General features: G+C 39.5%; 1 protein-coding gene across 4 annotated transcripts in view; it reads right to left on the bottom strand.

Annotated features, from left to right (window-relative positions):
- The window catches only part of DUSP16 (dual specificity phosphatase 16), an 87,044-nt gene that overhangs the window by 30,141 nt on the left and 30,259 nt on the right, over positions 1-26,644 (bottom strand). For all 4 annotated transcript variants that reach the window (XM_069489833.1, XM_069489832.1, XM_069489834.1 and 1 more), the window contains 2 exons: positions 12,027-12,619; positions 10,984-11,122 (listed from right to left, as the gene is read on the bottom strand). In XM_069489833.1, the coding sequence (XP_069345934.1) occupies positions 10,984-11,122; positions 12,027-12,254 (367 nt within the window). In that variant the 5' untranslated portion in view covers positions 12,255-12,619. The remainder of the gene's footprint in view (positions 1-10,983; positions 11,123-12,026; positions 12,620-26,644) is intronic.

Genomic DNA, 26,644 nt, shown 5'->3' on the forward strand with positions numbered 1-26,644 from the left:
ATACACATCACTAAGCACTAAATAACGTAACTTGTAATTTCTTGTGATCTTATTGTTTTTCAGGATATTGTTACCTTTTTTTCTGAGACAGAGTCTCACTCTGTTGCCCAGGCTAGAGTGCCACGGTGTCAGCCTAGCTCACAGCAACCTCAAACTCCTGGGCTTAAGCAATCCTCCTGCCTCAGCCTCCCGAGTAACTGAGACTACAGGCATATGCCACCATGCCCGACTAATTTTTTCTATATATTTTTAGTTGTCCAGCTAATTTCTTTCTGATTTTTTAGTAGAGACATGGTCTCAGGCTGGTCTCGAACTCCTGAGCTCAAACGATCCACCCGCCTCGGTCTCCCAGAGTGCCAGGATTACAGGAGTGAGCCACCACGCCCAGCCAGGATAATGTTATCTAAATCAACTCAACTGGCAAAAGCCAGAAGTGTTATTTAAGAAAAAGTTCTCAGGAGATGTAGAGTGATAGCTATTTTACTGATCTTTCAAACTGGCAATACGTAACTACGCCCAGAAACTCCTCCTCTTAAACACACAGCCAGGACTCAATAAACACCCTCAAAGAAATAAAGATTATTCTAAAGAGTATAACCGGAATAACCAATCAGAAGGAACACAGCCTGAATCCACCACTTGGCTGAATAAAATTAACAACCTCTGTAAGTAGGATAGCCAGATTCATTGAGGCAACCCTGACTGGTCCCCCAGTGACCTTCAGATATGAAGACAACAACTAAATGAACAGTATCCTGGAACTTCCTGAGAAGGAAGGATTTAGGAGGACTTTACTTCTGTCACATTTGCTCATTTTCACCTAACCAAAGATTTCCCAGTTCGTACTTTTGGACTTAATGTCCCAAACTCCAATCTAACATTTTCAATGTCATTTTCAAAGACTCCCTTTGGTCATTTCCACTTGCAATCTGTTATGGACACAGTAGAAATAAATTCAAATTTAAAACCTCCCTCTTTCCTTCTGCATCCCTGTCCGGGTCAGCACCACTCCCCGGTGCCCTCAGCAGTCTCAGCTGGTATGAGGACTGGCTGATCCTCTCCAGTCCTGACTTCTGTCTGTTTCCTCCACCGTAGTCCACGGCTTCCCCACCTCAGGCTCAGATAAATTCAGTTCATAGCTCCCTCTGATCCACTTATCCTTTTTTGCAACTCATTGCTACTCTACTGCCAGATTAAGCATTCTAAAATAAAGTTTTGATGTTATTCTCTGCTTCCAAACACCCACAGAATAAAATAAAAAATTCTTGGCCAGACATTGAAGACCCTTCATAATCTAATCCTAATCTAACACCATCCTAATTTCTCCTACCAACACCCTACATGCACCAGACAAATTAGCCTTCTTACTGTTTTTCTAGCACATCTGTGCTTTCCCATCTCTAGGCCTTTGACAACTCAGTCTTTCCAATCCATTTTATATTTCCTTCCAAACCACGAGTTACACCTCTTCTACAGCAGCGCATTCCAAAATTTTTTTACCATGACAAACAAAATGCATTTTACATCAAAACCCTCTGAACACCTACACATCCTCACCACTGAAGCAGAAGTTGCACAATATAATCTTCCCTTACTCTATTTTGTTGCATTAAAAAAATATATATCTTCCCTGAACAGCATAATATGGTCTTGCCAACTTAGAAGTTCTATAAAATTTATACCAATCATTTGGCAGTTTTTGCCATTGACCTGGTAACTGTGAATTACTTTTGTGTGTGTGTGCTGTGACCTGCCTGAGTTCTCCAGTTATAATACAATGTGAACTGCTTATAGATAAGAATTATGTCTTACGCTCCTTTGTAATCGCCTCAGCATTTAGCATAGTGCCTGGCACATAATTAGAATTCAATAAATGTTTATTGAATCCTTCCTTGTTACAATGAATAGCTGTTGACGGACATAAGTCTTGTATATTTTTGGTGTTCAAAGGATTTCCTGATTGCATTCAAAGCCAAAAGCTAAGCTGGCATGGGTGGGAGCACAAAATCTGCTTCCTATTCTTAGACCACAATGCCCCAGAAGACTCTCAGGATGAGAAGGGGAGGCACAGCACAAGAAAAATGTTTTTCATCTACTAAAGGAAAAAAGGTAGGATTGGTACATGCCATTTTGGTCATCCAAAAGCAACACTGAATCCTCACTGTGCTCCTGCCATAGCCACAGGACTTCGTATGAAAGATGAAGAACAAAAATTTTCTCTGATGACCTAAATGGTTCAGGCCTCCATGGCTAGGGGAATCAGGGCACCTCCCTTAGGAAACCAATTAGACAGTAACTACACTTATACCCCAGACGAGGATGAAGTGGCTGTTGGATGTGTCTATAATGACTGTCAAAGTGCACAATGAAATGAAATTATCAATTGGGCTAACTACATGAGTCAAGAGGAAAAAGGAATACAAGTTCGGTCTCTGGAGAATGACTCAAGAACCAAATCTGACTAACTCATAAACTGTCCATGAATCACTACACAACTCATTTCTCAGGCCTTTCTGTGTGAAGCTCAAAGCTTTCTACGCTATCCTGTAGCAGGTTCTTCACAGATCCTTCTGTGTATTCCACTCTATCCACAGTCCTCCTCTTTGGCCAAATGCAGTTTCACAGGAGATTTCAAAGAGGAGTGAGGAAGAAAGGGATACCTAGTCAGTCAATCAAACAACACTGGAGACCACTAGGTTTCACATATAAGTTCAAAAAACCTTTAATGAGCACCTACTGTGAGCTGGACACGGTGCTAGGTAATGGGGACAGCAGTGGCCAAGACAGAGCCACTGCTGTCAGTTGACAGTTTTACGAGACAAACTTTAACCAAATAATTAGATAAATAGTTAACTAATGATGGTAGGTGGCCAAAGGTGCATGGAAACCAACTTTGCCTGGTAACTAGGGAAGGCTTGATAACAGCTTTGAATGCAGTGGGAGCCACCTAGGTGAGCAGCAGAGAGGAGGAGAGGACAGGCCAGAGGAGAAAGCCTCTGCAAAGATCCAGAGAGCATGATGCTATACGTCTGGAGCAGCTGGGATAAGGCCTGAAGAGCTGAAACAAAACAACTGAGGGCTTAAAGTGGCATTAGATGAAGTTAGCAAGGTAGGCAGAAGCCAGCCACTGTAGAGTCTCATGAGTCAATTAAAGTTTTTGTAATTTATCTTAAGGGCCCCGATACATATTAAACTGGGAGGTGATATAGTCTGCATTACTTTAAAAATACAAAATAAAATAAAAAATAAAAATATAACTTTGGTTGCAGTATGAGCAATGGATTGGAAGGTGGCAAGACAGAGGATGTACAAAGACCAGTTAAGAGGTCCTAGAGCAATCGAAGAGAGGGATGATGCCTGCCCAACTTTGTTGGTAGCAGGACAGCAAAAGATCAGACAGACCTAGGAGGCCAGAAGAAAGATCTGGTGATTAAGAGATGACCGGGGTTGCAGCCAAATCTCCAACAGCTCACAATGCCCACCCCTCAAAATACAAATTCTTCCTTCTGGTTTAAAGGGCTTGCATAATTTGATATCATTTCCTCTCAATTCCCATTTCTCTCCTTCACAAAAAAATCCATTCTAGTCTCCTCATTGTCCTCCCCCCAAATCTATGTTCATTCCTGGCATTTTTATTCATGTTTTCTTTCCCACTCAGAATGCCAAGGACCCTCCTCACTCAAATCTTACTCATCTTTCAAGGTTCAATGAAAATTCCATTGCTGTAATCAAGTCTTCCCCAACTTTTGCAGATGACACTGAATCATCCCTTATCACTATACCACATAGTTTAGCACATGATCATAAGCTTCTCTCTGTTTCATCCACTTTGGGTGTGTTCCCCAAATTAACTGCTAGGTCTCAAGGGCAGGGGCCAGTCTTTTGTTTGTGTGGTATCCCCTCACCCTAGGCCCCAGTCCAGGCGCAACCACAGAAGTGCCCATCAAACACTGAGAGGCTGACTGAGTGTAAAGGCTGAAGGATACGCTGGACTTGGCGTTTCTCCAGACCACACAGATGGCACAACTAGGGCAAGGGAAGATTGATGTCACTGTTGTCATCTAGGGTGATTTTGTTTGGCTTGTGCAAAGTATCAGGATGAGGAACTAAGAAACTATCTTTAGTTGGCTCTGTAGTCCGTTTTTTTTCAAAAGACAATCTCAGGCATTAAGTCTCAGCCACTGGTAGCTAGGAAGGGACATAAACTGACTTACCACACTGGCAGGTAACATTGGAAAAAAGATGATCCAATTTAGACAACCAGTGGGCAAAACAGCACCATTTTTCCCCAGCTTTATTGAAGTGATTCACAAATAAAAACTGTATATATTTAAGGAGTACAGGATGATGATTTGATACACATATATGTTGTGAAATGACTACCGCACCTCACATATAGCTACCCTTTTGTTTTGTGGTGAGAATACTTGAGATCTACTCTCTTAGCAAATTTCAAGTACAAAATACATTACTAGTAACCACAGTCACCATGCTGTATTTTAGGTCTCCAGAACTTATTTATATTGTAACTGAAAGTTTGTACCCTTTAACCAACATCTCCCCATTATCCCCACCCTCTAGCCCCTGGTAACCACTGTTCCACTCTGTTTCTATGAATTTGACTCTTTTAAATCCATATGTAAGTGATACCATGCAGTATTCGTCTTTCTGTGCCTAGACTATTTCACTTAGCACAATGTCCTCCAGGTTCATCTATGTTGTCACAAATGATAGGGTTTCCTTCTTTTGTAAGGCTGAATAATATTCCATTGTGTGTGTGTGTATGCGCGCGCGCGTGCGTGTGTGTTTGTGTACAGCACCTATTTTTAGTCCATTTTCAGTGACTCTAAGTCTTTGTAGATTTTAGACACAAGAGTAGCCAATTCCTGGTGTACCTTTACTGAAATCCATTAATTTCAATCTCTTTTACCAAATGCTACAGAATTTGAAATGGAATGACTGAAGACTTCCCTTCTCTAGACAAAGGAGTAGAAGAAACACCAAACTCGATAACAGAATTCATAATAATAGTAGGGACAGCAAAACCTGTAACCAGGAAGATGAGGTTTCATTATACATCGATTAGGAAGGACAGTAACTGATTCCACTAAATCAAAATCATGCATTCATTACACAGAACTGTTGACTAAATCTAGATCCCTATTAAGTTGAAAATGTATACAGACTCAAATACATTTTTGTTCACTTGTAGATCTAACTACACTAGCAAATCTAAATGAAAACAAATAACTATTTGGCCTTTAACCATATCAAACATTAATCTAAGACCTTAGCTGTGTTCAGAGGCTAAATGTTTATAAAAGCCCTTAGCACTATACCTAACGCTGTAACACTACTAACCTAATAAAGTGCTTGAAAAACAGTATCTTCTGTCATTATTCAGAGCTATACTTCAGCACAGAACAGAGTAGTTAGACTTTTGTTTGATGATCCCCTCTGGCTAAAATAGTTTAATGCTTTAAAAATTTTATATACAGTATATTCTGATATTAATAGATTGCTATGTTCCATTAAGTATAAAGTAAGAATATGGCTCTGAAATCCACAAGGAGACTGAGAAAGAGCTACCAAAAAGGGGGCCTTTCAGAATATGCCTGATCTGAAACGCGCACCCTTGATTTCCAATCCAGCCTCCTGATGAAATTCCAGAAGACTCTGGAATTATTTGCGGATGTGGGCCTTGGACACACAGTGAGAGCCTGAGAGAGTGTCACTCAACAGCTCTGCTATCTTCCTCATTTGTAAATGAAAGGGCTGAAGTCTATGATTCACTTATGGTTTTCTTCCCCCTCCTCCTCCCCGTAGGGTTATCCTCTGCCTCATCACAGGACAGAAGTGAGTGCTGGTGAATTAATAAGCTGTTGTGGATCCCTTTTGCTTTTGCTCAAGCTACAGCAGTGAGGAAAGAGAAGGATATAATAGAATAGTATTTTTCATCGGTAGGTTGATCTTTATTTCTGCTAAATTAACCCATTTATTCTCTTTTCTGTATGTTAGCACAAAATAAAAACCCACATTCGGTAGTTTTTCTTTTTTTCTCCTATATTTATTTATAATCTGGCACTCTTAGAAATAGACAAGGGCAAGTAGATTAAAGTGACACATAGTCAATGAGTAAAAGCCAAGAAATAAGTTTATTTTCTAAAGAAAACTCATTTTCTGAAGGTTAAAAAGACCAAAAATGTTGATCAATAAGTCAATGCTGGCAAGTGTTATTTCCTAACTCATAATGATCATAGTTTTATGTTTTTTGTTGTTTTTTTTTTTAAAGAACAGTCTAAGAAGAATAGTCTTTTTAAACTACGGATACAGAGATTTCACAAAGTATTATCTAGTACAATTCTCACAAAACGGCACGGGTTTTTTTTTTTTTAAGAGCTGGAAAAACCCAAGATAACTCAGGTAAAATGATTTATCCAAAGTCACTCAGTCATAAGCAGCAGAGACAAAAAACATGGCCTGTGGTTTTGACCCCTAGTACTGTGGTCCCCAAACCCTGGCAGCGGCTCAGTCTGTGGCACATTAGGAACCGGGCTGCACATCACCGCCACAGCTCTGCCACCCACCCTTGCCTGTTTAAAAGCTGTCTTCCATGAAACCAGTCCCTGGTGCCAAAAAGGCTGGGGACCACTGCCCTACTACATTGTTCTTTCTAGCTTAAGCAGGCGTCCTCGATGCAGATGTTAGCCCACCTAGCGAACGGGTGTGGGCATGGCACTGAGTGGACCAGAAGACCCTGAAACCTCCTGAGGATACAGACCCTGTACAAAGAGAGCACCTTTACCTAACTTGCCTTCCCTCCTGCTCTCTTTTCTGATGCTTTTCTTCTGTCAATATCTAAGGTTTAGCAGTAAAATTGTTAAAGGTATTAACAATCCATGAAAATGGGTTAGTTTGGGTTCTCCCAAACCCCATCTCTCCCCTTCCCCTCAATCTTAAATTTTACTTCTGTTGGGGAAATAGCAAGGATAAGCCCTGCTCGTGGTGTGGTGTAATAACTCAGGGCAACCACCTCTCTCTGGCTCTACCGTCTGTAATCTCTACACCAGATTGCTCCCATTAAGTTGGCCCTCTCTACATTTGTGACTTTTTATTGCAAGTTCAAAATATAGTTTATTCTTTGTTAATATTTTTCTACAATTTTAATATATTTAAAATAATTACATAAGCTTTTCTGAAATATTCTCAACAGAATTAGATTCTGTTCAAATTATTAGAAGTCCTAACTTTTTTTTTTAGCCAAACAGAAATTGCAGCATTTTTCTCTTACAAAACCCCACCTTAGGTTTTAAAGTCATTTTTATGGAACAAATGTTTATGTCACATCCATCCTGTCACTCTATTCACATGAATCCTTAAGTTTTAAAGAGGGTTTTGGGAAAGATATGTGGGTCTATAAACTAAACTTATTCAGTAGCTGACTTCAAAATTGAAAAAAAAAAAAAGGAAAAAAGAATCTGACATTATCTACCCATCAATGATGATGGAGAACTTTCTAAAGAGATCCTAATTCACTCTTTTTTGCTATGATGAGGTTGCTGATAATTAAATGCTTTGATCCACTGTGGGGGGGGGGCGGTGAAACAATGCTATGGTTTGGTTTAACTTGGTAACTAGGTGACTTACTACATAGAACATTCAATTTACATTTTTTAAATATAAAAATTATTCTGACTGTTCTCAACATGGATTCAAAAACTTGTATATTCCTTTGAGTAGAACTAGGTTTCCAGAGTTGTTAGCTCTTACTAAATTTTAGTATTTAAAGACCACACAAAATTAGCATTAACTGCATCAGTATTCTTATTAGATTCTAATATCATGTTTAAATCTACTTAGATAAAAACATTTTCATATTAGATACTTTTCCCATAGCAGCCACATGTTTGCTCTACCAGAATAAATACACTTTACAAATCATTTATTTCAAAACAAACTCAAATTTTCTCTACACTTCCAGATCCCGTCACTGCCTAATACACGTATAGCCCACTGCATTCCAGCACAGCTTCCCCAAATCCTAGCCCTGCTTCCTTCAGTAATCCTTCATGTTTTACGTCATGTAACTAGATCTGCCAGGTTAAGTTTAGGTCTCCTCTTGATGGAGGGAAAGAGCTCCTTAAGGTGCTGCAATCAATTTCTTGGGAAGTCCTCTTTCTCCCCTTCTTCAGATTCCTTCTTCGGGTAAAGTAGCCCTGAGAGTAGAACTCCAGCCACAATTCTTCATTGCCATGTCAATGCCATAAAAACCATCTCACAAGTCTGATGCATTCTTCCTTTCTCAGGGTGGCTGCAAGTTCTAAACTGATGGAGAAATTACTCCAAGAAACCACTTTGTCTATTACCAGATCCACATGGGGCTGACAAAAACCTCTAATGGCTAAAAGCCATATGGGCAACTTGTAGTGAAAATCATCTATAGTGACTTTGTAATTTACAGCAGGCCCTGCAAGAATGTAATGTGCTTTTCCATGGTCAGTTATTAAGCAAAATATTAAAAAAAAAAAACTTTTGTCAATATAGCCTTCCTTTTTTTTTTTTCTGAGACAGGGTCTCATTTTGTCTGTCGCCTTGGCTAGAGTGAAGTGGCCATCGTCATAGCCCACTGCAATCTCAAACCCCTCGGCTCAAGTGATCCTCCTGCCTCAGTCTCCAGAGTAACTGAGACTACAGGCACATACCACAACACTGGGCTAATTTTTCTATTTTTTGTAGAGACGGGGTCTCGCTCTTGCTTAGGCTGGTCTCGAACTCCTGGCCTCAAGCAACCCTCCTGCCTTGGCCTCCCAAAGTGCTAGAGGTAGTGGCTTGAGCCACCATGCCCAGCCCAATATGTCCTTCTAACTTACATCCTCTGAGTAGCTAGACCTTGGCAAAAAAACAGGTTCTCAACATTCTTTCCCACTTACCCCAATTTTCTAGCTACCCCAAAGAACAGATTCACTAACAAAAAGAATTCCCAATTGGTCAGAGGCTTTTGGATGCTGGGGTGACTTCTAACCATCCAGAACCCTTTCTTAGGTGTTAGAAGCGACCTGGCTGCTCAGAAACTCCCAAACAAGGCAATTCAGACCATGAAGCCACCTCCTAAGCTAAAAGAAATACAAGATTCTGAAGGTGTGGATGAGGATATGGTGCTATCATTACATTTAGGGAGGTTCTTGGCACTGCTTCAATGCTCTTTCCTATAGGCCTAAGAAACATTTCCTATATGCAGTATGTCTACCATGTGTCCCTAGGGTTGATCCAGCTGATCAGACAGTCCTTTTTCTTCCTTATTGCCCAAAGAATGCCCCTCCCAAAGCTACACATGATAAGAACCATCCCAGGTAAGAAAGGAATGCTTTCTGGTGAAGGGAGTAAAGGGTAAATAAGTAGCTTAAGCACCTGTGATAGAAACGCAAAATGACCTAATTCCTCTGCTGAGCTGCTTGGCCAAGCTGTCAAGTCGGAGCCCCCCACAGGGAAAAAGCATTTCAAACAGGAAGAGGGTGGGATAACCACTCTATCAGGAAGCACATCTTGGTGTGCAGCCTCTTTAAGAAAATCCCAGATCCCATTAATAGGATTCCAAGGTCCCTCACACAGTGGCTCCAAGAAGCATGAAATGAGTTCTTAAACTCACCAAATTAGTTTAGTGAGACTCTAATAATGGTTGTTATATTTAACACAATTATACTCCCAGTAAAAGGATGCACCTATCAACAGAGATAGAACCTAATAATTCCCAGTTACAGAATTCTGAAAACTACATTCTAAGACAAACTGGCTTCACTTAAGGACATTAATGGAACGATCAGACAGAATTACAGCGTAAATGAAAGGTATGGCTACAGATGATCTGAAAGAGACTGGAAACTACCCTTTGTTTTTAGAGAACTGAAGAAAAAGCTTGTGAGAGAACTGGAACAAGGAAATCTTATTTAAACCTGCAGAGTTTAAAAGTGCTCACACACCAACAATTGATTAATCCTATTCTCTTAAAACTGAAATGTTTACACGTCTAATAACTGCCAATAACATCAAGTTCCCTGTAACCTCCACACAACAAAATACTAAAGGTGTGAATATCAATATTTTGTTTTTCTTAGATCATATTTTTAAAAGCACTTGTACCTATCACTGTGGCTACATCTACCTGACACAGCGGCTTTATGTTACGGTTACTATGCATTGCCAAACTATATTCCCAGCTCTTTGGGCCACAGCAAGAGAAAGGATTTTCACTTGCAAAACAGGATCAACAGTCTGCTTTGGAATTCGATGAGATGGAACTCGTACACAGCACTCCGTCAGGGCAGATGTAAAATATTTGGTCCTTCCCATGTACTTTATAAAATCATCTGGTTGCTTAGCATTTATAAGTTGAGACTTTTTTTCAATTGTAAAAACAAAACAAATAGAAATAAACAAGTAGTTATGTTTTAAAATAGCCCACCTAATTATCAGAAGAAACATTCCGTACACATTCTCTTCCTATGTCGTTGTTCATAATGCCCAAAAGGTGACTGTATCTCTGGAGTTCACTTTAACTACAAATGTTTCACAGGAGTTTGACACTGTAACACTGGTCTGGTTCTTGCCACAGGGGTGGGAACTAAGAGCAGGAGCTGAGATGTAGATCATTTGGTGTTTCTGTATCATAGGTGAATGGAAAAGTCCCTGGACAGAAGCGGCTGGCTTTGAGTTATCCATATGGGCAGACAGATCTATGTGGCACTTCTAGCTAACAAACACCAAGTGAAGAGGCACTTGAACTAAGTCAAAAATATACCGACCAAGGCAGAAGAATGACAGTATTCAAGTTAAGTAGAATCCTTACATCAATCAAGAGCTATAAACAAATCATTTTATACATCAAAGTTGGGATGATCTATTGCACTTTGAGCTCACTGCGAAATACTGCTGACTCATACAGCTCAGTGAGATTCCAAGTCCTTTTAATTCTATCACAAGGCTTACCTACAAGCAGGTGAACAGAGTTGAAGCTCTTCTCCAGTTTACCCAGAAGTACAGTGAGAAAACAGTCTGAAGACAGAGAGGCAACATCTTGGGAGCTTTGATCGTAAACTACAACCTTCTGACTGCAATCAATGTCAACCTGAAATGCAAATGTGCCGCTTATTAGGAAAGAAGGTGAGGAAAACGATCTCATCAACTACTGGTTGAGTAGGATCTCACATTTACTGGTGCTGAAGCAAATAAATGCTTCCTGTTTTCAATCAATAATTTGAATGAAAATGAGATGCAGTGAACTTACTGGATAAACTTAGCATACAAATGGTTTAAATGCTTGTAAAAATCAACTTTTAAAAGGCAAAACTGATGACTTCTGTGTGGATGTGCTCAGAACTCCTTGGTTTTAAATCCTTGACACTATAAAATGATAAAGTTCATAAACCAAGTAATATGCAAGACAAACATAACAATTTCAACCTAAAGAAACATTTAAAAAATGGTTTCTATGTAACAAAAGAGAAATCAGTTGTTTATCAAAATTAAAATGTGAACTCATTTTTATTCCTGAAAAAAAGAAATAGCCTTCCCTACCACACAGGAGGTATTTTGGGATTCCACAGGTAACTTTCCTTGAAGATAATATCCTTAGGTCTTGACCATTGTTACATACAGATGTTGCCACACACAAAAAGTACCACTAATAATTCCTACTTTTTCTCCAAAGCACTTGGAAAGAATGACTTTCCTTTCAGTAAATTTATAGATAACATTAAATAATGTTTAGATTGGTATAATAATTTTAATAAGCCATGAATAGGAAAACATAGCACCTGTCCAAATTAAAGTGACTTAACACTTCTGTTTAGTTTAGAAATATTCTTAAATGTGACAACATGGTTAGTAAATTATTTTAAGGTACTACAATTTAAAAAGCAACCAAAACTTCCTCAAATTACTTTCTCCACTTAAAAATAAGGTTTCGGTTAAAATTATTCCCCATTCAGTGTGTCCCTTTATTGTAAAAAGGCAAAAAAGAAAGCATTTACCTTATGTTTCGCTGAATGCTGGATGAGCTCTGTAATTAACACTTTGTCCTGTTGCAACCTTCGCTTCATAAGCTTGGAGCAGTTGATATTAATGGCTTCCAAAATGTGGGATGTATTGTATTCCACAAATGGCCGGCTATCAATTAGCAGCACTTTTTCCGTTCCACTTTCCAGCAGAGCCACCAACCTCTCAGTAACAATTTGAGTTCCAATCATCTCATGGGCCATGACAACAATAAGTCCTCTTTTTCCACCACCTCCTTTAATTTGCCACGATGATGTAATGGTGGTGTGCTCAAAGGCTCAGCCACTCCATTGTACTAAAAATGTATGAGGTCAGGCTGGTGGTGACTGGCAAAAGGAGAGTTAAACCCATTTTCAGCAAGAGCCCTCCAAGTGAATGTCTCTTTCTCTTTCCCGTTGATGTGCTCTTGCAAAGGACTCTGTCCACAAAGCAGCCCCTCACATTTGATTCATAAAGAGATGACTGGAATAACCATTCCACAACAAAAGATGCTTTGGGGCAGCCAGTGCATTACATCATTCTTTACCTTTGCTCCCTCGCGCCAACAGCTTTACACTGGTCTGAAAGCCTACGCGGAGAGAGAAACACAGAAAACAAAACATGAGGTCAAAAAAAGAAGAAAGAGTATCGGATGAGAGAGAGTGTATGATTCATAATATTTACTCCATTAATCTAATTCCATACTTGATGCACTGCTTCATTTGAACAAACAAACAAAAAGGACAATTAGGTATGGCTTCAGGAAAATGTGCTAGTGACAATTCAATTTTACCTCAGAATGTAAAAACCCAAAGAAAACAAAACAAGACATATTCATAAATTATAATCACCTGGGGCCCAGAGCTAAATGACTTGTAATATGAAATTAAAGGGGCTATAAAAAGCTGAAGTATTACTCTTCCAAATGGTTTTCCTCCATTTTATTTGCTTATTTCTTGAAAACAGCATAAAGAACAGCAGCCTAGGACCAAGTTAGCAATCCCATTTTTGCCATATTATCAGAACAAAAAAAAATTTTCTGATGGCTTGGGAATGACTGTGTGATGAGTGTGTGTTTGGGGGGGGGTGCACACATATGCATACACACAAGCACCCATAAGTACCAAGGCGCAAACAGCAGCCCCTTTAAATTGCCCTCACGGAGGAGAGAAGATGCACGGAAATAGGAGGGTCTATAAATTTCAGCTACCTTATTAAGGAAGAGGAGGGACAAAAATGGCTGATATGCTTGTCACAGCAACTGCTAAGCTAACCGCTGGGGGCTGTCATGCACCCAGCTCCCCCAGGCAGTCTCACAGTGGTGATCCTTGGCTGTCTCCTTCCCGTGACCACCTCCCCCACCCTGGTTCCTGGAGCCCTCCTACCTAGCCTTACCCCTCACTCTCCCGGGCTGCATTCTGCAGAGAAGCACTCACTCCCAGCCTTAAAAAACCTCACCCTTTTACCTGGGCCTCTAAGTCAGCAACCCAGACATACAGAGTCCTTAAAGCTGGACCCAATGCTTCCCTATTCTTGTCAAACTCCTATAATCAACCGTTTCCTAATTTATACTAGTTGGAGTTTTGTGCTCATTGCTTGGACCTCACCTTGACCTTCAATATTCTCAGATTCCTATTATCTCCCCTAGTCCATCTCTGCTTACACGAAATCCTAGCCTACATAAAATTAGATATCTACTGTCAGCATTCAGCTTCTAGAGGATAAACTATTTGATGGCAAAGATTTTGTACTGTATTTCTTACTTCCATAGTGCTTCGCACATACTCAATTTACACTATTAGAATAAGTAAAATCCTCCTTATTCCAAAAATGATTTTAGATTCTAAATCAGTATCTGATTAACTCATTTCAGATGAGGATGATAGAGCCTTCAAACATCTTCGGGTCATATTTCCTAATTTTATACTTACAAATTAGAAGCTGAAGCATGCAGAAGTAAGAGAAATTAGGGTATAGAGAGAAGCCATTTACTTGTTATGTAACTTTGGACGAATCATATAACTTCTCTAAACCACAGTTTCCTCAGCTACAAAGTGTAGATATAATAGTGCCTTGTCTCCTCACAAAGTTTGTTCAGGACAAAATTATCGAACTTATTTAAGTCCACAGGTAAATAACCAACTACGCATCGTACAGAGAAAGGAGGAAGCACGCTCTAAAGATGCCAACGGTGAACAAAGCTGGCTTGCATCTGGAATCTAAAAGCATCACTCAGCAGGTAAACACAGATGTAATTCCATCCTCCCATAGTACAGCTGCAACCAAGCTGTGCCCTTTCTCACAGAGCCTGACACACACGGAGTTAGAAGGCACCTGAGATACCATCGCAATCACCCCACATTTTACAAATAGCTCCACTTAATACATTATATGTCCAGTTCTCATTTTCCAAGAAACAAGCTTCATTACATTAATGCATTTATTTTTAGTAAAGCTTTATGGCAATGAACTACAAAAGCCATCTCTATTTTCAATTAAAGAAACTAGACCAGAGAATTCTTCCTAGTCAATCAACTAATACACTTCTGCAAAGCACCTATCAAAACTCTGGCACTGAATCGAGTCCTGACTGCTCAGTGACAGAGTTCACAGCAACGTGAGGCCCTGCACTCAGATGTCTGACTCCCAAACCAGAGCCTCTACTACTGGGTTACCCTGTTTTCCCTAAGTGCCTGTTCTCATAATGGAGATGGACTGGGAAAGAATGACGTGACTTGTCCACGAGGGTGCCCGGGTGGCACAGAAAGTGGAAATCTGAGAATGAGAGCAATTGATTCCAACAATGGCACTGAGTCTCCGAGTCTGATTGGCTCCTCTAAACGATTAAATCCGGATGGGACAAAGCAGTTATCTGGGTTAGCAGATCAAGAGACAAAGGAGGGAGAAGACAGCGAATAAGCAAAAGCTGAATTAGAAAAGTTCTCATCTTTGCTTCCCTTCAGCCAAATCTCATAAGCCCAAAGACAGGCTATGGCAAACAGTTCTCCAGAGCAGAAAATGGTCACTCTTGCCCCGAGAACCAGAGTCAGTAGTGACACATATAAAAAGACACTTTCCCTGACCAAGAAAAAGGTCTGGTCAAAGTGACTCTCATATGAGGACATAATTGAAGCAATGGGGTGAAAGTGACGTGAGGATTAAGTTATAGCCTTTCTGTGCTGTACTGTGGCCAGCTGAAGCCCTTTTGTTACACCTTTATGCTCAAGGTCTGATTTTCTGTAGTCCTAAATCGGTTATGTGAGAGGCAGAACCCTGACAAGGGGTCATGGAGGGTCAGGTAACAATGGCCTTAACTTCATTTATTTGCAGCTAGAGAATTTTGGTTAAATCCTCATCCTTGGCTACAACTCTAATTTTAAAAATTTCTCTATATTCATTATTTTGTTTTCAAAATCTTTTGCACCAGGTAGGACTTAAAAGACGACCAGAGTATTTTACTGTTTGCAACATTATCAAGCTAACCTTACCCAAAATTTCTACAAGAAGTCAAAAGGAATAAAAATTCTTACATTGAACCACCAAGTGCATATAACAAAATCCAGGGCAGACCAGCCTTGCTATTTGTCTATTAGCCAATTTTTAAAGTCTTAATTAATTTCTTTCCATTTTTAATAGATAATATATTTATACGGTTCAAAAAAAAAAAGCCTAAAAATGTACATATACCATGAACATGTACAGTTTATTATGTGTCACTTATACCTCAATAAAGGCATTAAAAAATGCCATGATATTGAAATGCTAGCAAATAAATTTAAATTAAAAAATGAATATATTGGCTGGGCGCGGTGGCTCACGCCTGTAATCCTAGCACTCTGGGAGGCCGAGGTGGGCGGATTGTTTGAGCTCAGGAGTTCGAGACCAGCCTGAGCAAGAACGAGACCCCACCTCTACTAAAAATAGAAAGAAATTATATGGACAGCTAAAAATATATAGAAAAAATTAGCCGGGCATGGTGGCTCATGCCTGTAGTCCCAGCTACTCGGGAGGCTGAGACAGGAGGATCGCTTGAGCTCAGGAGTTTGAGGTTGCTATGAGCTAGGCTGACGCCACGGCACTCACTCTAGCCTGGGCAACAGAGTGAGACTCTGTCTCAAAAAAAAAAAAATGAATATATTGAAAATCCTCCTTCTACCCTTGTCCTCCATCTGCCCAGGTCCCAACCGTGCCCTCTAACTGGTAACGACTATTGGCAGTGTCTTCTGATTTCTTCCAAAGATTTTTTTTTTAATGAATACAGAATAAAACACAAATACATATTCTTTTCCTTCTCCTTCTTTGTTCTCAAATGGTTACATAGTAGATACACTGTTTTGCATCTTGCTGTTTATGTCACTTAAAATAGTTCAATCTCGTTTTCTTCAATATTTAATTAGAAAGGGAATCAATCTATATATCGATAGGTCATGCACATATGCACTTCTGGAACTCTAGATAAAATATACAGAAATGCTTAAAAGTAACTCCCCTGTTCCCCCTAGAATTACACCTACTCAACCAGCCATTTACTGGGGCACCTAAAAGCTGAAGAGTACTTCATAACAGTGCATTCAAAAGGTCAGCAAATGGTTTTATGACATCCTAGTAAGAGAGTATCTTCTATAATTGCTCTGGCTTAAAAGAAAGTTAAAATGTGACAGTGTACATTCATGGAATTATGGTGATTATCTTTTAAAGGATACCCTAAAGTCAGTAACATTTAGCAAAGAGTTGTAACCTTAACAAGGGGTACTAAATAAATAATTGCAAAGTATCTCATGTTCAAAAATAAAGGTTTTAAAACACTGTATTGATCTAGGTATAAAGATAGGCTGAGGCAACATTTTAGTATAACAAAATGACTACACAGATCAGGGACAAAATGGGCAAATCTGCTAAAGAAATACCATTTCTGGTATATTTTACATTTCAACAAATGATTTATGTTTTATATTTTATAACTTTCAATATTAATACAAGATGTATAAGAATTTCCCCCTTTAATATAGAATTTTAACGTTTTTCTGGTTTTCTACATGTAATTTATGTTTTTGATTCTATTCAGTTACCTATGGAAATGTATCTATGACTTTATATGGACTTTATTTACTGATACTCTACATCCAACTTTGAACGAATAGTATATTAATGAAGTATATTACTGAATTAGTTAAATTTAAGAACTTTAAGTCCTAAGCCTATTTTAATGATAAGGTGAACAAGTGGAGCCTGTTTTAAAAGAACAATATAAAGTGTAACCTTATAAAAACCAGTATTTGCCATTAATTAGCTAAAAGGCAAAATGTTTTGTTTTGATTTTCTTCTGTACTTGTAGCCTTCAAAGTTAGTGCTTAATCAGAAAAATTTTTAAAAGATTATTTTTAAATGATTCTATTAAGCATCTTTCTCTTCTTCTCAGATGAGGCATTTTTCTCTTCAACTTCCCAAACATGATCCTGGCCTCTGGGTTAGTCACACTGGCACTGGCTCTATCCCGCTTAGAAAAAAGGTGATAACGTTTCTCACGCACAATTTTTCCCCTTCTACCCATGGGTTATATTGTGCCAACTGCAACAGTTCGGTAGCTACCCGGCACTGCTGCCCTAAACACCCACTCCAAGGTCTACACCAAGGCCTACAGCAGGTGGGGTGGGTATGGGCTCCATGAACACGCATGATGGTCTGAAAAGTGCACCTCCCAGGAGGTGGAGCTTCCGTTTCAAACATTTCCTTTTACAAAGGGAAACTATCAGGGGAAGGAGAAGGATCCTATTGGGGTGCTTAAAAGGCCTATTCAGAAAGGAGAGGGATCTACCTCTATGTGGCTGGGCTACAGCTCAAGTTCAAATTCTCAGAGAGTTTATGAAAAGGATATAATAAGGTGAGAAGTTTACTTTTATTAAACTACAAGCCAGACTTAAATTTTTTCCTACCAATAAAACTGAAGAAACGGGCAACAAGATAAACCAAACAGCCTTTCAGTAGAACCTTAAACAGAGACTTTCAATAAGAGAAAAAACTGAACAAATCAAAAGGGAAAAAAAGTAGTCTATAAGGTATGGAAGCAAACAAGAATGCCTTAGGCTTTGACTGTCTTAATTCTATGAAATTAAAGCAACTTTATCTCATATGCTATGGGTTAAACCTGATAAAAATTCTGAGGACTGATATTTGGAATATATTCAATAAAAAAATAAAAACCACCCTCACCAAAGCCAAGAAGGGTAAGAACTTAATGTGTTTTGTAGATACCTATTAATGTCTTGACCATAATTTCTTACCCAAAAGGTAAGGATGCATATTCTGACAAGTGATGGCAATAATGGGATAGACCGCTCAAAACAAAACTGTTTAGACAGAACTCGACATGGAGACAGCAGTTACTGGCACCCTGAAACCTAGCCACTTCTCATTGACATACAGCACCACTGAAAGCGACTACACCAACCAGAGGTTCAGGTAGTTTACATACATCTCAAGGACCCACAGATACAGGCTGGAATAGGAGCCATCCTTCAAAGACTAACCATAATGTCTTTTCTTTTAGACAGAGGCTAGCACAGGCAGGGGCCAAATCTGTGAGAAGCCTTCATCGGTTTCTGCCAGGAGCACTGCATTCTTGGTTCTGGTGAGCCCCATCTCTCTACTTAGTTCTACTTCCTGCCAATGCTCACCTGTTGCACCAGCTTCCCCTCTCTGACCCACCTGAGCTCTCCTCCTCCTTCCCCCTTCCCACATTGCTCTTTCCCTCTGCCCCACAAGCCCCCTCACTTACTCTGCATTCAATGCTCCCTCCCGGAACCCTGCCTGAAAATGGAGGACCCTGCCCACTAGGAGAGGGGTCTGGCTGGGTATGGAGGTGGTCTTGAGGGAGAGGGAATGGAAGGACCCCTGGATGGAGTTGGTGGGCAAGAGGGAATGTGGCCAGGGGATGGTTTAATCTGAGAGTTAAGGAGAAAATGTTGTTGGTGGTGGTTTTTTCATTTTGGTTTTTTTTTTTTTTTTTTTTTTTTGAGACAGTCTCACTCTGTTCCTAGGCTAGAGTGCCATGGCGTCAGCCTAGCTCACAGCAACCTCAAACTTCTGGGCTCAAGCAATTCTCCTGCCTCAGCCTCCCAAGTAGCTGGGACTATAGGCGGGCACTACCACACTAGGCTAATTTTTTTCTATTTTCAGTAGAGATGAGGTCTCGCTCTTGCTCTGGCTGGTCTTTAACTCTCGAGCTCAAGCAATCCACCCACCTCAGCCTCCCAGAGTGCTAGGATTACAGGCATGGGCCACTGCATCTGGCCAAGAAGAAAATGTTTCAAAAGGATATTTTTAATAAAGGTAGGCTGGAGACAGGAGAAAAGAGATTTAGAACAAGCCAAACAGAGGTCAGATGGGGATTAATTTGTGCATCCTGGTTTTCTTGAGCATCTGTCAGACCTACTGTAACTCATCAGACCTACTATAACTCATTCAGTCAACTAACAAGTATGCATTGGGCACCTAATATATGCCAGGTACTGATGTGAGAATATAGCAATAAATGAAAACTATTCATCATAATTTATAAATTATAAATGCGTTGCCTTGTTATAAGTTAACCAGGCAAAAATTCGTGACCTCCTGGAGTTTCTCATTTAGCTATAGGGGACACGTAGTAGACAACAGAAACAAAACATTTTCTATGACAGATGGTAATAATGCTATGGAGGAAAAATAAAACAGGGAAGAAAGAAGGGGCATGAGGGGTGGTTCAAATTTTAGACAGAATTGTCAGAGAAGGCCTTATCCTCATGGTACCATTTAAGTAAGGACCATGAGAGAGGTGAGAGGGTGAGCTACGTGGATACCTGGAAGACCAGGTATGAAGACACTGGCCAAGATAATGTTGAATTGGGCAAATGCCAATAAAAGATGTGGCAGGTGTTCAGTCTTTCTTCAGAAGTATGGTTATATCTATTAGAAATGATGCATTTCCAGGAAATTAAACTTTTAAAATTGACAGATAAAATTATATGTATTTATCACATACAACATGGTGTTTTGAAGTACATATACACTGCAGAATGGTTAAATCTTGCTAATTAGCAAGTGCATTACTTGTTATCATTTTTGTGATGAGAACACCTATTCACTCTCTTTGCATTTTTCAAGAATATATCTTCAACTATAGTCACTCTGCTGTACAATAAATCTCTTGAACTTATTCCTCCTGTTTAATTATAATTATGTATCTTGTGACCAACAACTCCTCACCCTTCCCCTCCTCCCTAACCACTTCATCCCCTGGTAACCACCATTCTACTTTCTACTTTTATCAGATCAACTGTTTTAGATTCCACATATAAGATAATGAGTTATTTGTCTTTCTGTGCCTGGTTTATTTCACTCAATGTCCTCCAATTCCATCCATGTTGTTGCAAATGACAGGATTTCCTTTTTTTTAAGGCTGAATAGTATTCCATTGTGTATTTTTGCCACATTTTCTTTATCCATTCATCTGTAGATAGATACTTAGGGTGGTTCCATATTTTTGTTATCATGAATAGTGCTATAATAAACATGGGAGTAAAAATATTTCTTAGACATACTGATTTCATTTCCTTGGAATATACCCAGTAGTGGGATTTCTGGATCATCTGATAGTCCTATTTTTAATTTTTTGAGGACTCTCCATACTGTTTTCTGTAGTGGCTGTACTAATTTACCAACAGTGAGTAAGGGCTTCCCTTTCTCTACATCCTCACCAACACTTATCTTTTATATTTTTGATAACAGCCATTCTATCAGGAATGGAGTGATATCTCACTGTGGTTTTTAGATTTACATTTCCCTGATGATTAGTGATGTTGGGCATTTTTTCATATACCTATTGGCCATTTGTAAGTCTTCTTTTGAGAAATGTCTATTTAGGCCTTTTTTTTTTTTTTTTTAAAGCATGCAGCACCATGCCTGGCTAATTTTTTCTACACATTTTTAGTTGTCCAGTTAATTTCTATTTTTTAGTAGGGATGGGGTCTCGCCCTTGCTCAGGCTGGTTTCGAACTCCTGAGCTCAAATGATCCGCCCGCCTCGGCCTCCCAGAGTGCTAGGATTACAGGCGTGAGCCACCTCGCCCGGCCTATTTAGGTCTTTTGCTCATTTTTTAATCAGGTTATTTGTTTTCTTACTACTGAGTTCCTTATATATTTTGGATATTAACCCTTTATCAGATGTATAGTTTGCAAATATTTTCTCCCATTCTGTAGGTTGTCCCTTCATTCTATTGACTGTTTCCCTTGTTGTGCAGCAGCTTTTCATTTGATGTAATCCCACTTGTCTTTCTTTTTTTTTTTTTTTTTTGACAGTCTTGCCTTGTTGCCCAGGTTAGAGTGCCATGGCATCAACCTAGCTTACAACAACCTCAAACTCCTGGACTCAACTGATCCTCCTGCATCAGCCTCCCAAGTAGCTGAGACTATAGGCAAGCACCACCATGCCCAGCTAATTTTTTCTATTTTTAGTAGAGATGGGGTCTTGCTCTTGCTCAGGCTGGTCTCAAACTTCTGACTTCAAGCAATCTCCCCACCTCGGCCTCCCAGAGTGCTAGGATTATAGGCATGAGCCACTGCACCTCGCCCCACTTGTCTATTTTTGCTTTTATTGCCTGTGCTTTTAAGGTGGACAATTGAACTTTTAACTTCAGTGTGAAAAATTAAAGTTTAGTACAGTTTCTTCCTTAAAACTACAAAGAGAGAAACTGTGATCCCCATATTAGTGCATTTCTTGGCAAAGAAATGAAAAGAAATACTGTAACAAGAAAGATTACTATTAATGTTAATTCAATACAATTCCTCCAAGCCCACAACAAATGTGTTGTATCTAATAACAGAATCTTGGTTTTACTGCATAAAATGCAGTAAAATATCAAAGACACGTCAAGCAAGATGTATGCTTGAAAAAAATCTCTACAACAAGGAAGTAATTTAATGGATGTTTACATTAAATTAAAAATACTTTCAAGGTGCTCTCCCTGTCAGAAGGTGGATCAAATACTTAACACAAGGACTTTACAAGTCAGATTATGATATTCAAGGGATCGGAAACACTAACTAACGTAAGTTTTTCACCTTTATTTTTTTTTTTTTTGGAGACAGAGTCTCACTTTGTTGCCCAGGCTAGAGTGAGTGCCGTGGCGTCAGCCTAGCTCACAGCAACCTCAAACTCCTGAGCTCAAGGGATCCTCCTGTCTCAGCCTCCCGAGTAGTTGGGACTACAGGCATGCACCACCATGCCCGGCTAATTTTTTTGATATATATATTTTTAGCTGTCCATATGATTTCTTTCTATTTTTAGTAGAGATGGGGTCTCGCTCTTGCTCAGGCTGGTCTCGAACTCCTGAGCTCAAACGATCCGCCCACCTCGGCCTCCCAGAGTGCTAGGAATTACAGGCGTGAGCCACCGCGCCCGGCCCTAGTTTTTCACCTTTATTGATATACACCATCCTCAGCCATCCCACCCCAGAACAAAATTCCACTACATGAAAGGGTTGTTGTACTTTCCTGACACAGAGCTAAATTACTAAAGGCCTTAAGACCAGGATAAACATCTGGACAATTTGGAACACCATTTAATGGAAGAGAGGTTATAATTTAATTTTTCCAAAGAGAACCAGAAGGTTCTAGGAGCAAGCAATGGAATGCAATTAGAGATCACCAGCATCAATCCTTCCACCCACCTGTACTTCAGCCCAAATTCACAGTAGCAATATTCCTTAATTTTATTTATTTTAATTCTTAATGCGAAAATAAAAGTAGAATGCCGAGCTATATTCTCCTGAAGATCATTTCAAAATGGTTCACAAGGATAATTTCAAAATGAGTTACAAGAAACTGCTTCATCTTTCGGTTAAAACACACATGAAAAATACTAGAAAAGGCCGACTTGTATAAGAAGGGGACTAAGTAACATAAATTACAACAAATCGTGCAACACAGTATCATGCAACATTTAAAAATGATGGTGTAAAAGTATTCTGTTTGACAAGCAAGGATGGTGGTGATATAATGAATAAAATCAAGTCACAGAAAAGTTATGCAAAGTAGACCCTCAAAGATCCACACACATACAAACACATAGGATGGATATATATAAAACACAAAATCGTTTCACTTAGGTAATTAAAGGTATTACCTTTTCCATAACCTTGCAAACTATGAAAAATATTAGTAAAGGGCATGACATACACTCAGACCAGGTCCCAGTACGAGGTCCTGCTGTACTGCTTCTTATCAAGCTTGTTAAGAAAAGTTTGGGTGTGCAGGGTAAGAAGATGAACAAATACAATATACGGAAACTGATGTTTACCCTCAAGGTAAAAGCTGAGTTGCTGCTTCACAAAAGCACTTATAAAGAATTCTTTTAAATTGCAATAATGTTTGAGAGGGGGGGAAAATTAGAAAAATTAAATCTTAAATCACATACTTGTGCTATAAACCTGGAATTTTAAAATAAGTCAGTTGGGATATGATTCATTTAATACAAAAGATTTCTTCTGTATACAAAGGGTTTATAACTGAATTTTTAAATTAATATATTCCCTAACACTCTTAAAATGTGTTTTAATTTTAAAAGTTTCCAAAATAAACCTGCTTAAAGTATGCACAAATGCAACACAGTATGACTTTCATTCCTCTCACTGAAAAAGTGCAAATTCCTCTAACAAAGTATATGCAGCGGTTTTGTCACTATTCTCAGGTCCTAAGCAGACATGCACAACAAGGCTTGAACACATTCCAGGCGTGGCCTTCAAGCCCCGACCACACCTGCTTCCAAGGCCCTGGGGCTAAAAATAACTCTGGGGCCTCAAAAATGGGACACCAGCCAGGCCCAGGGGTAGCTGCAGGCCCCTTGCTCAGCTCCACTAACAGTAAAAGCAGGAGCTACAAAACTCTACAATCACAGAAACTCCACCATGGGCTTCTTTCTCTCAGTCTTTGTGCCAATCACCTACAACCTAGGCCTGCTCAGTTTCTTTGCTCCTTGAGGCTAAAACTAATCCTAGGAATTTAGAAACAAGTGAGTATTTATGGTGTATTGTTTTTAAAAAACTGTAAACTAGGACTCAGGAGACCTTGTTTCTAATTTCAACTCCTCTTCCAAAATGCTAAAATGGCATATACAATATCACTTGATATCTCCAACCAAGCCTGTGTGTTTCTTAACTGTAAAATGAGGAACTGGGTAACCACTAACATCTAAGGATTAGTTCATTCAGAATATAAAGATATCTCTGTAAATGTGTCTTAGTGCTTAGTAAAGTCCCCTAACTGGAATAGAGTACCAGAGCTGATGTGATCATTAAGCAGGCTCGTTAAGGTATTAGAGTTTATAACCTACAACACGCAAAATGGGTAACTCACTCGGGGGCAACAGTTTCACAACCAGCATGACAACTGTTCCAGATCATCCCTTTTGTGATAGGGGATTTCCAAGACTTGCTCTGAAACAACTATTTCCACTCCACTTCTCTGCCATCCCCATGGTATACGGGAGCCTCCTCTGAGACTCCTTATTCTACCAGGTAAGGAAAAAAGAAAGGGAGGCCAGGTGACAGAGGAAGATGCAGCAACAGCATCACTGTTCATTCACTCCTGGGCTGTGCTAATTTAAATCACTGCATCTGTCCTCACACTTCCCCTTTTGGGGCCCAGGGAGTTCATGATCTCAGAAAACTGCACCACAGGGCAAAGCACTCCAGAGTGACAGGCCAAGGCCAGGGCAGAAGAATCACAGCGCCCCAGGACAGCAAGAAGACCAGAGGCTGGTGGAGCACACCCAGACGGGAGCTGGGACGTTCTCTGTCCTCATCCCTGGTTACTTTTTTCACTTTGTCCTTTTCACCTTCTATCTTTTCCCTATAATTTGGTGCCCTCACATTATGTAACGGCAGTTGCTGTACCCTTTTTTTGTCCTCAGAGGCTCTGCTGTTTCTCCCTCTCTTCATGTTCATCTTAATTTCTCTGCTCGAGCCTCTTCCTGCCTAACATTAAGCCCTCGCCATTAATTCATTTTCTGGTTGTTTTTTTTTTTTTGGGGGGGGGGCGGGGCTGCCAAGGCCTTTGACATACTGCTATTAAAACAAGTAACCATAACAGTTTCAGAGTGGTTTGAGACAGTCACCAATGATTCAGATGTTTTATCATTTATCAATCTTTAAAATTTTTATTTATTACTCTAAAAAAAGTTTCATTTTGGAGGAGAGAGGTAAAATTTTTCCAGTTTGGTATTTTATACATGGTTGATTATACTATTAATAAAGATTATTAATTCAGTATCTTACATTTACATTATCCCTTAAATAACCTGATGACCTAGATACTAGAAGTCAGACCTCTATCTAAACCTCAGAGGAAGATATGAATTCTCCGAATTTTTACACTAGATTATTTAGAAAATAAGATCTGAATTATTTTGTAATCTAGTACTCAGATTCTTAAAGCAGAAAGGAACCTCTGTCCCTACAGGTGTGGACAAAGTGGGCTTCATCAAGAGTCTGACTGGCAAGTCAGCACTGACTGACACCTGGGTTGAGCTGTTCTGTCCTGTCTTTCGCCCCACCCCCCACCCCAGTCTCGGGTGAGCCGTTATTCTCTTCCCAGTTGGACACAAACCTGATCCAGAAAGAACTTAAAAGAGAAATAAGAAAAGTCAGAGCAGAAAACTTTAAATAAGCCCCTTATCTCAGCTCCCAGTAACTCTATTTTTTAAAAGGATTTCCCCGCACAATCTGAATAGCAAAATAAACAGTATTGGATTATATCTTACAGAATAAGAACCAAGGAATCAAAAAAAAGGATTTTCCACAAAACTCCTGCTTTACAATGAAAGTTTAAGAGGATGGTGTTTCTCTCTGTTATTCTTTTGCTTTTCTTTTTCCTTTTGAAAGAGGTTATTCTGTCATCTTTGCATAGTACTGTATTGGCCCTCTATATATTCTGGGTGTGATGTCAGTCAGGCATGCCACTAAAGCAACAAACACCTTCCTACCAAAGGCTCAATTTCCCACCCTAAAAAATACCAACGTCTGTATTGGTTTAAGTCAAACTAAGTTAGGTCTCTACACCAATACAGGGGAAAACAGAATAGAGGGCAAGTTCTTGATATTAATAAGTTGAGTAAATAGTTGAAAAATGACATTTTGAACAAATATAAAAAGATAATGTGCTAGTGGGATGAACAGCAAGTCTAAGAGGAAGGCTTCCTGGAAAATGTAAATTTCAAAAAGAGTTTTAAAGGAAAACAGGGACATGAACTGTCAGAGAGAGAAGAGGGGAAAAGAATTCCAGACAAAGAGAACGCATGAGCAAAGGCAGAGGGACAAGCAAGTCGTGTGAAGATTTTCCTGTCTAGAGCACAGATTATATCAGCAAGCCACAAAACAAGCTGCCTGTGTAGAAGGGGCTCGCTGGTAAAGTATTCTGAGAGTCTAAGGCCATCTAAGCCCCTGTAAGCTTTATGAAAATAACATGAGAACAGTACTAGAAGAATTTCACTCTGCTAACTCTATTTAGAATGGACTGAAATGAGGAGAAAATGCAAGTAAGGAGACTGACTAGCTACAGCCCATACGGTTTTAGTTGCCTAA

This window comes from Eulemur rufifrons, chromosome 16 (genome assembly GCF_041146395.1).
Source record: "Eulemur rufifrons isolate Redbay chromosome 16, OSU_ERuf_1, whole genome shotgun sequence".
Classification (NCBI taxonomy): Eukaryota; Metazoa; Chordata; class Mammalia; order Primates; family Lemuridae; genus Eulemur; species Eulemur rufifrons.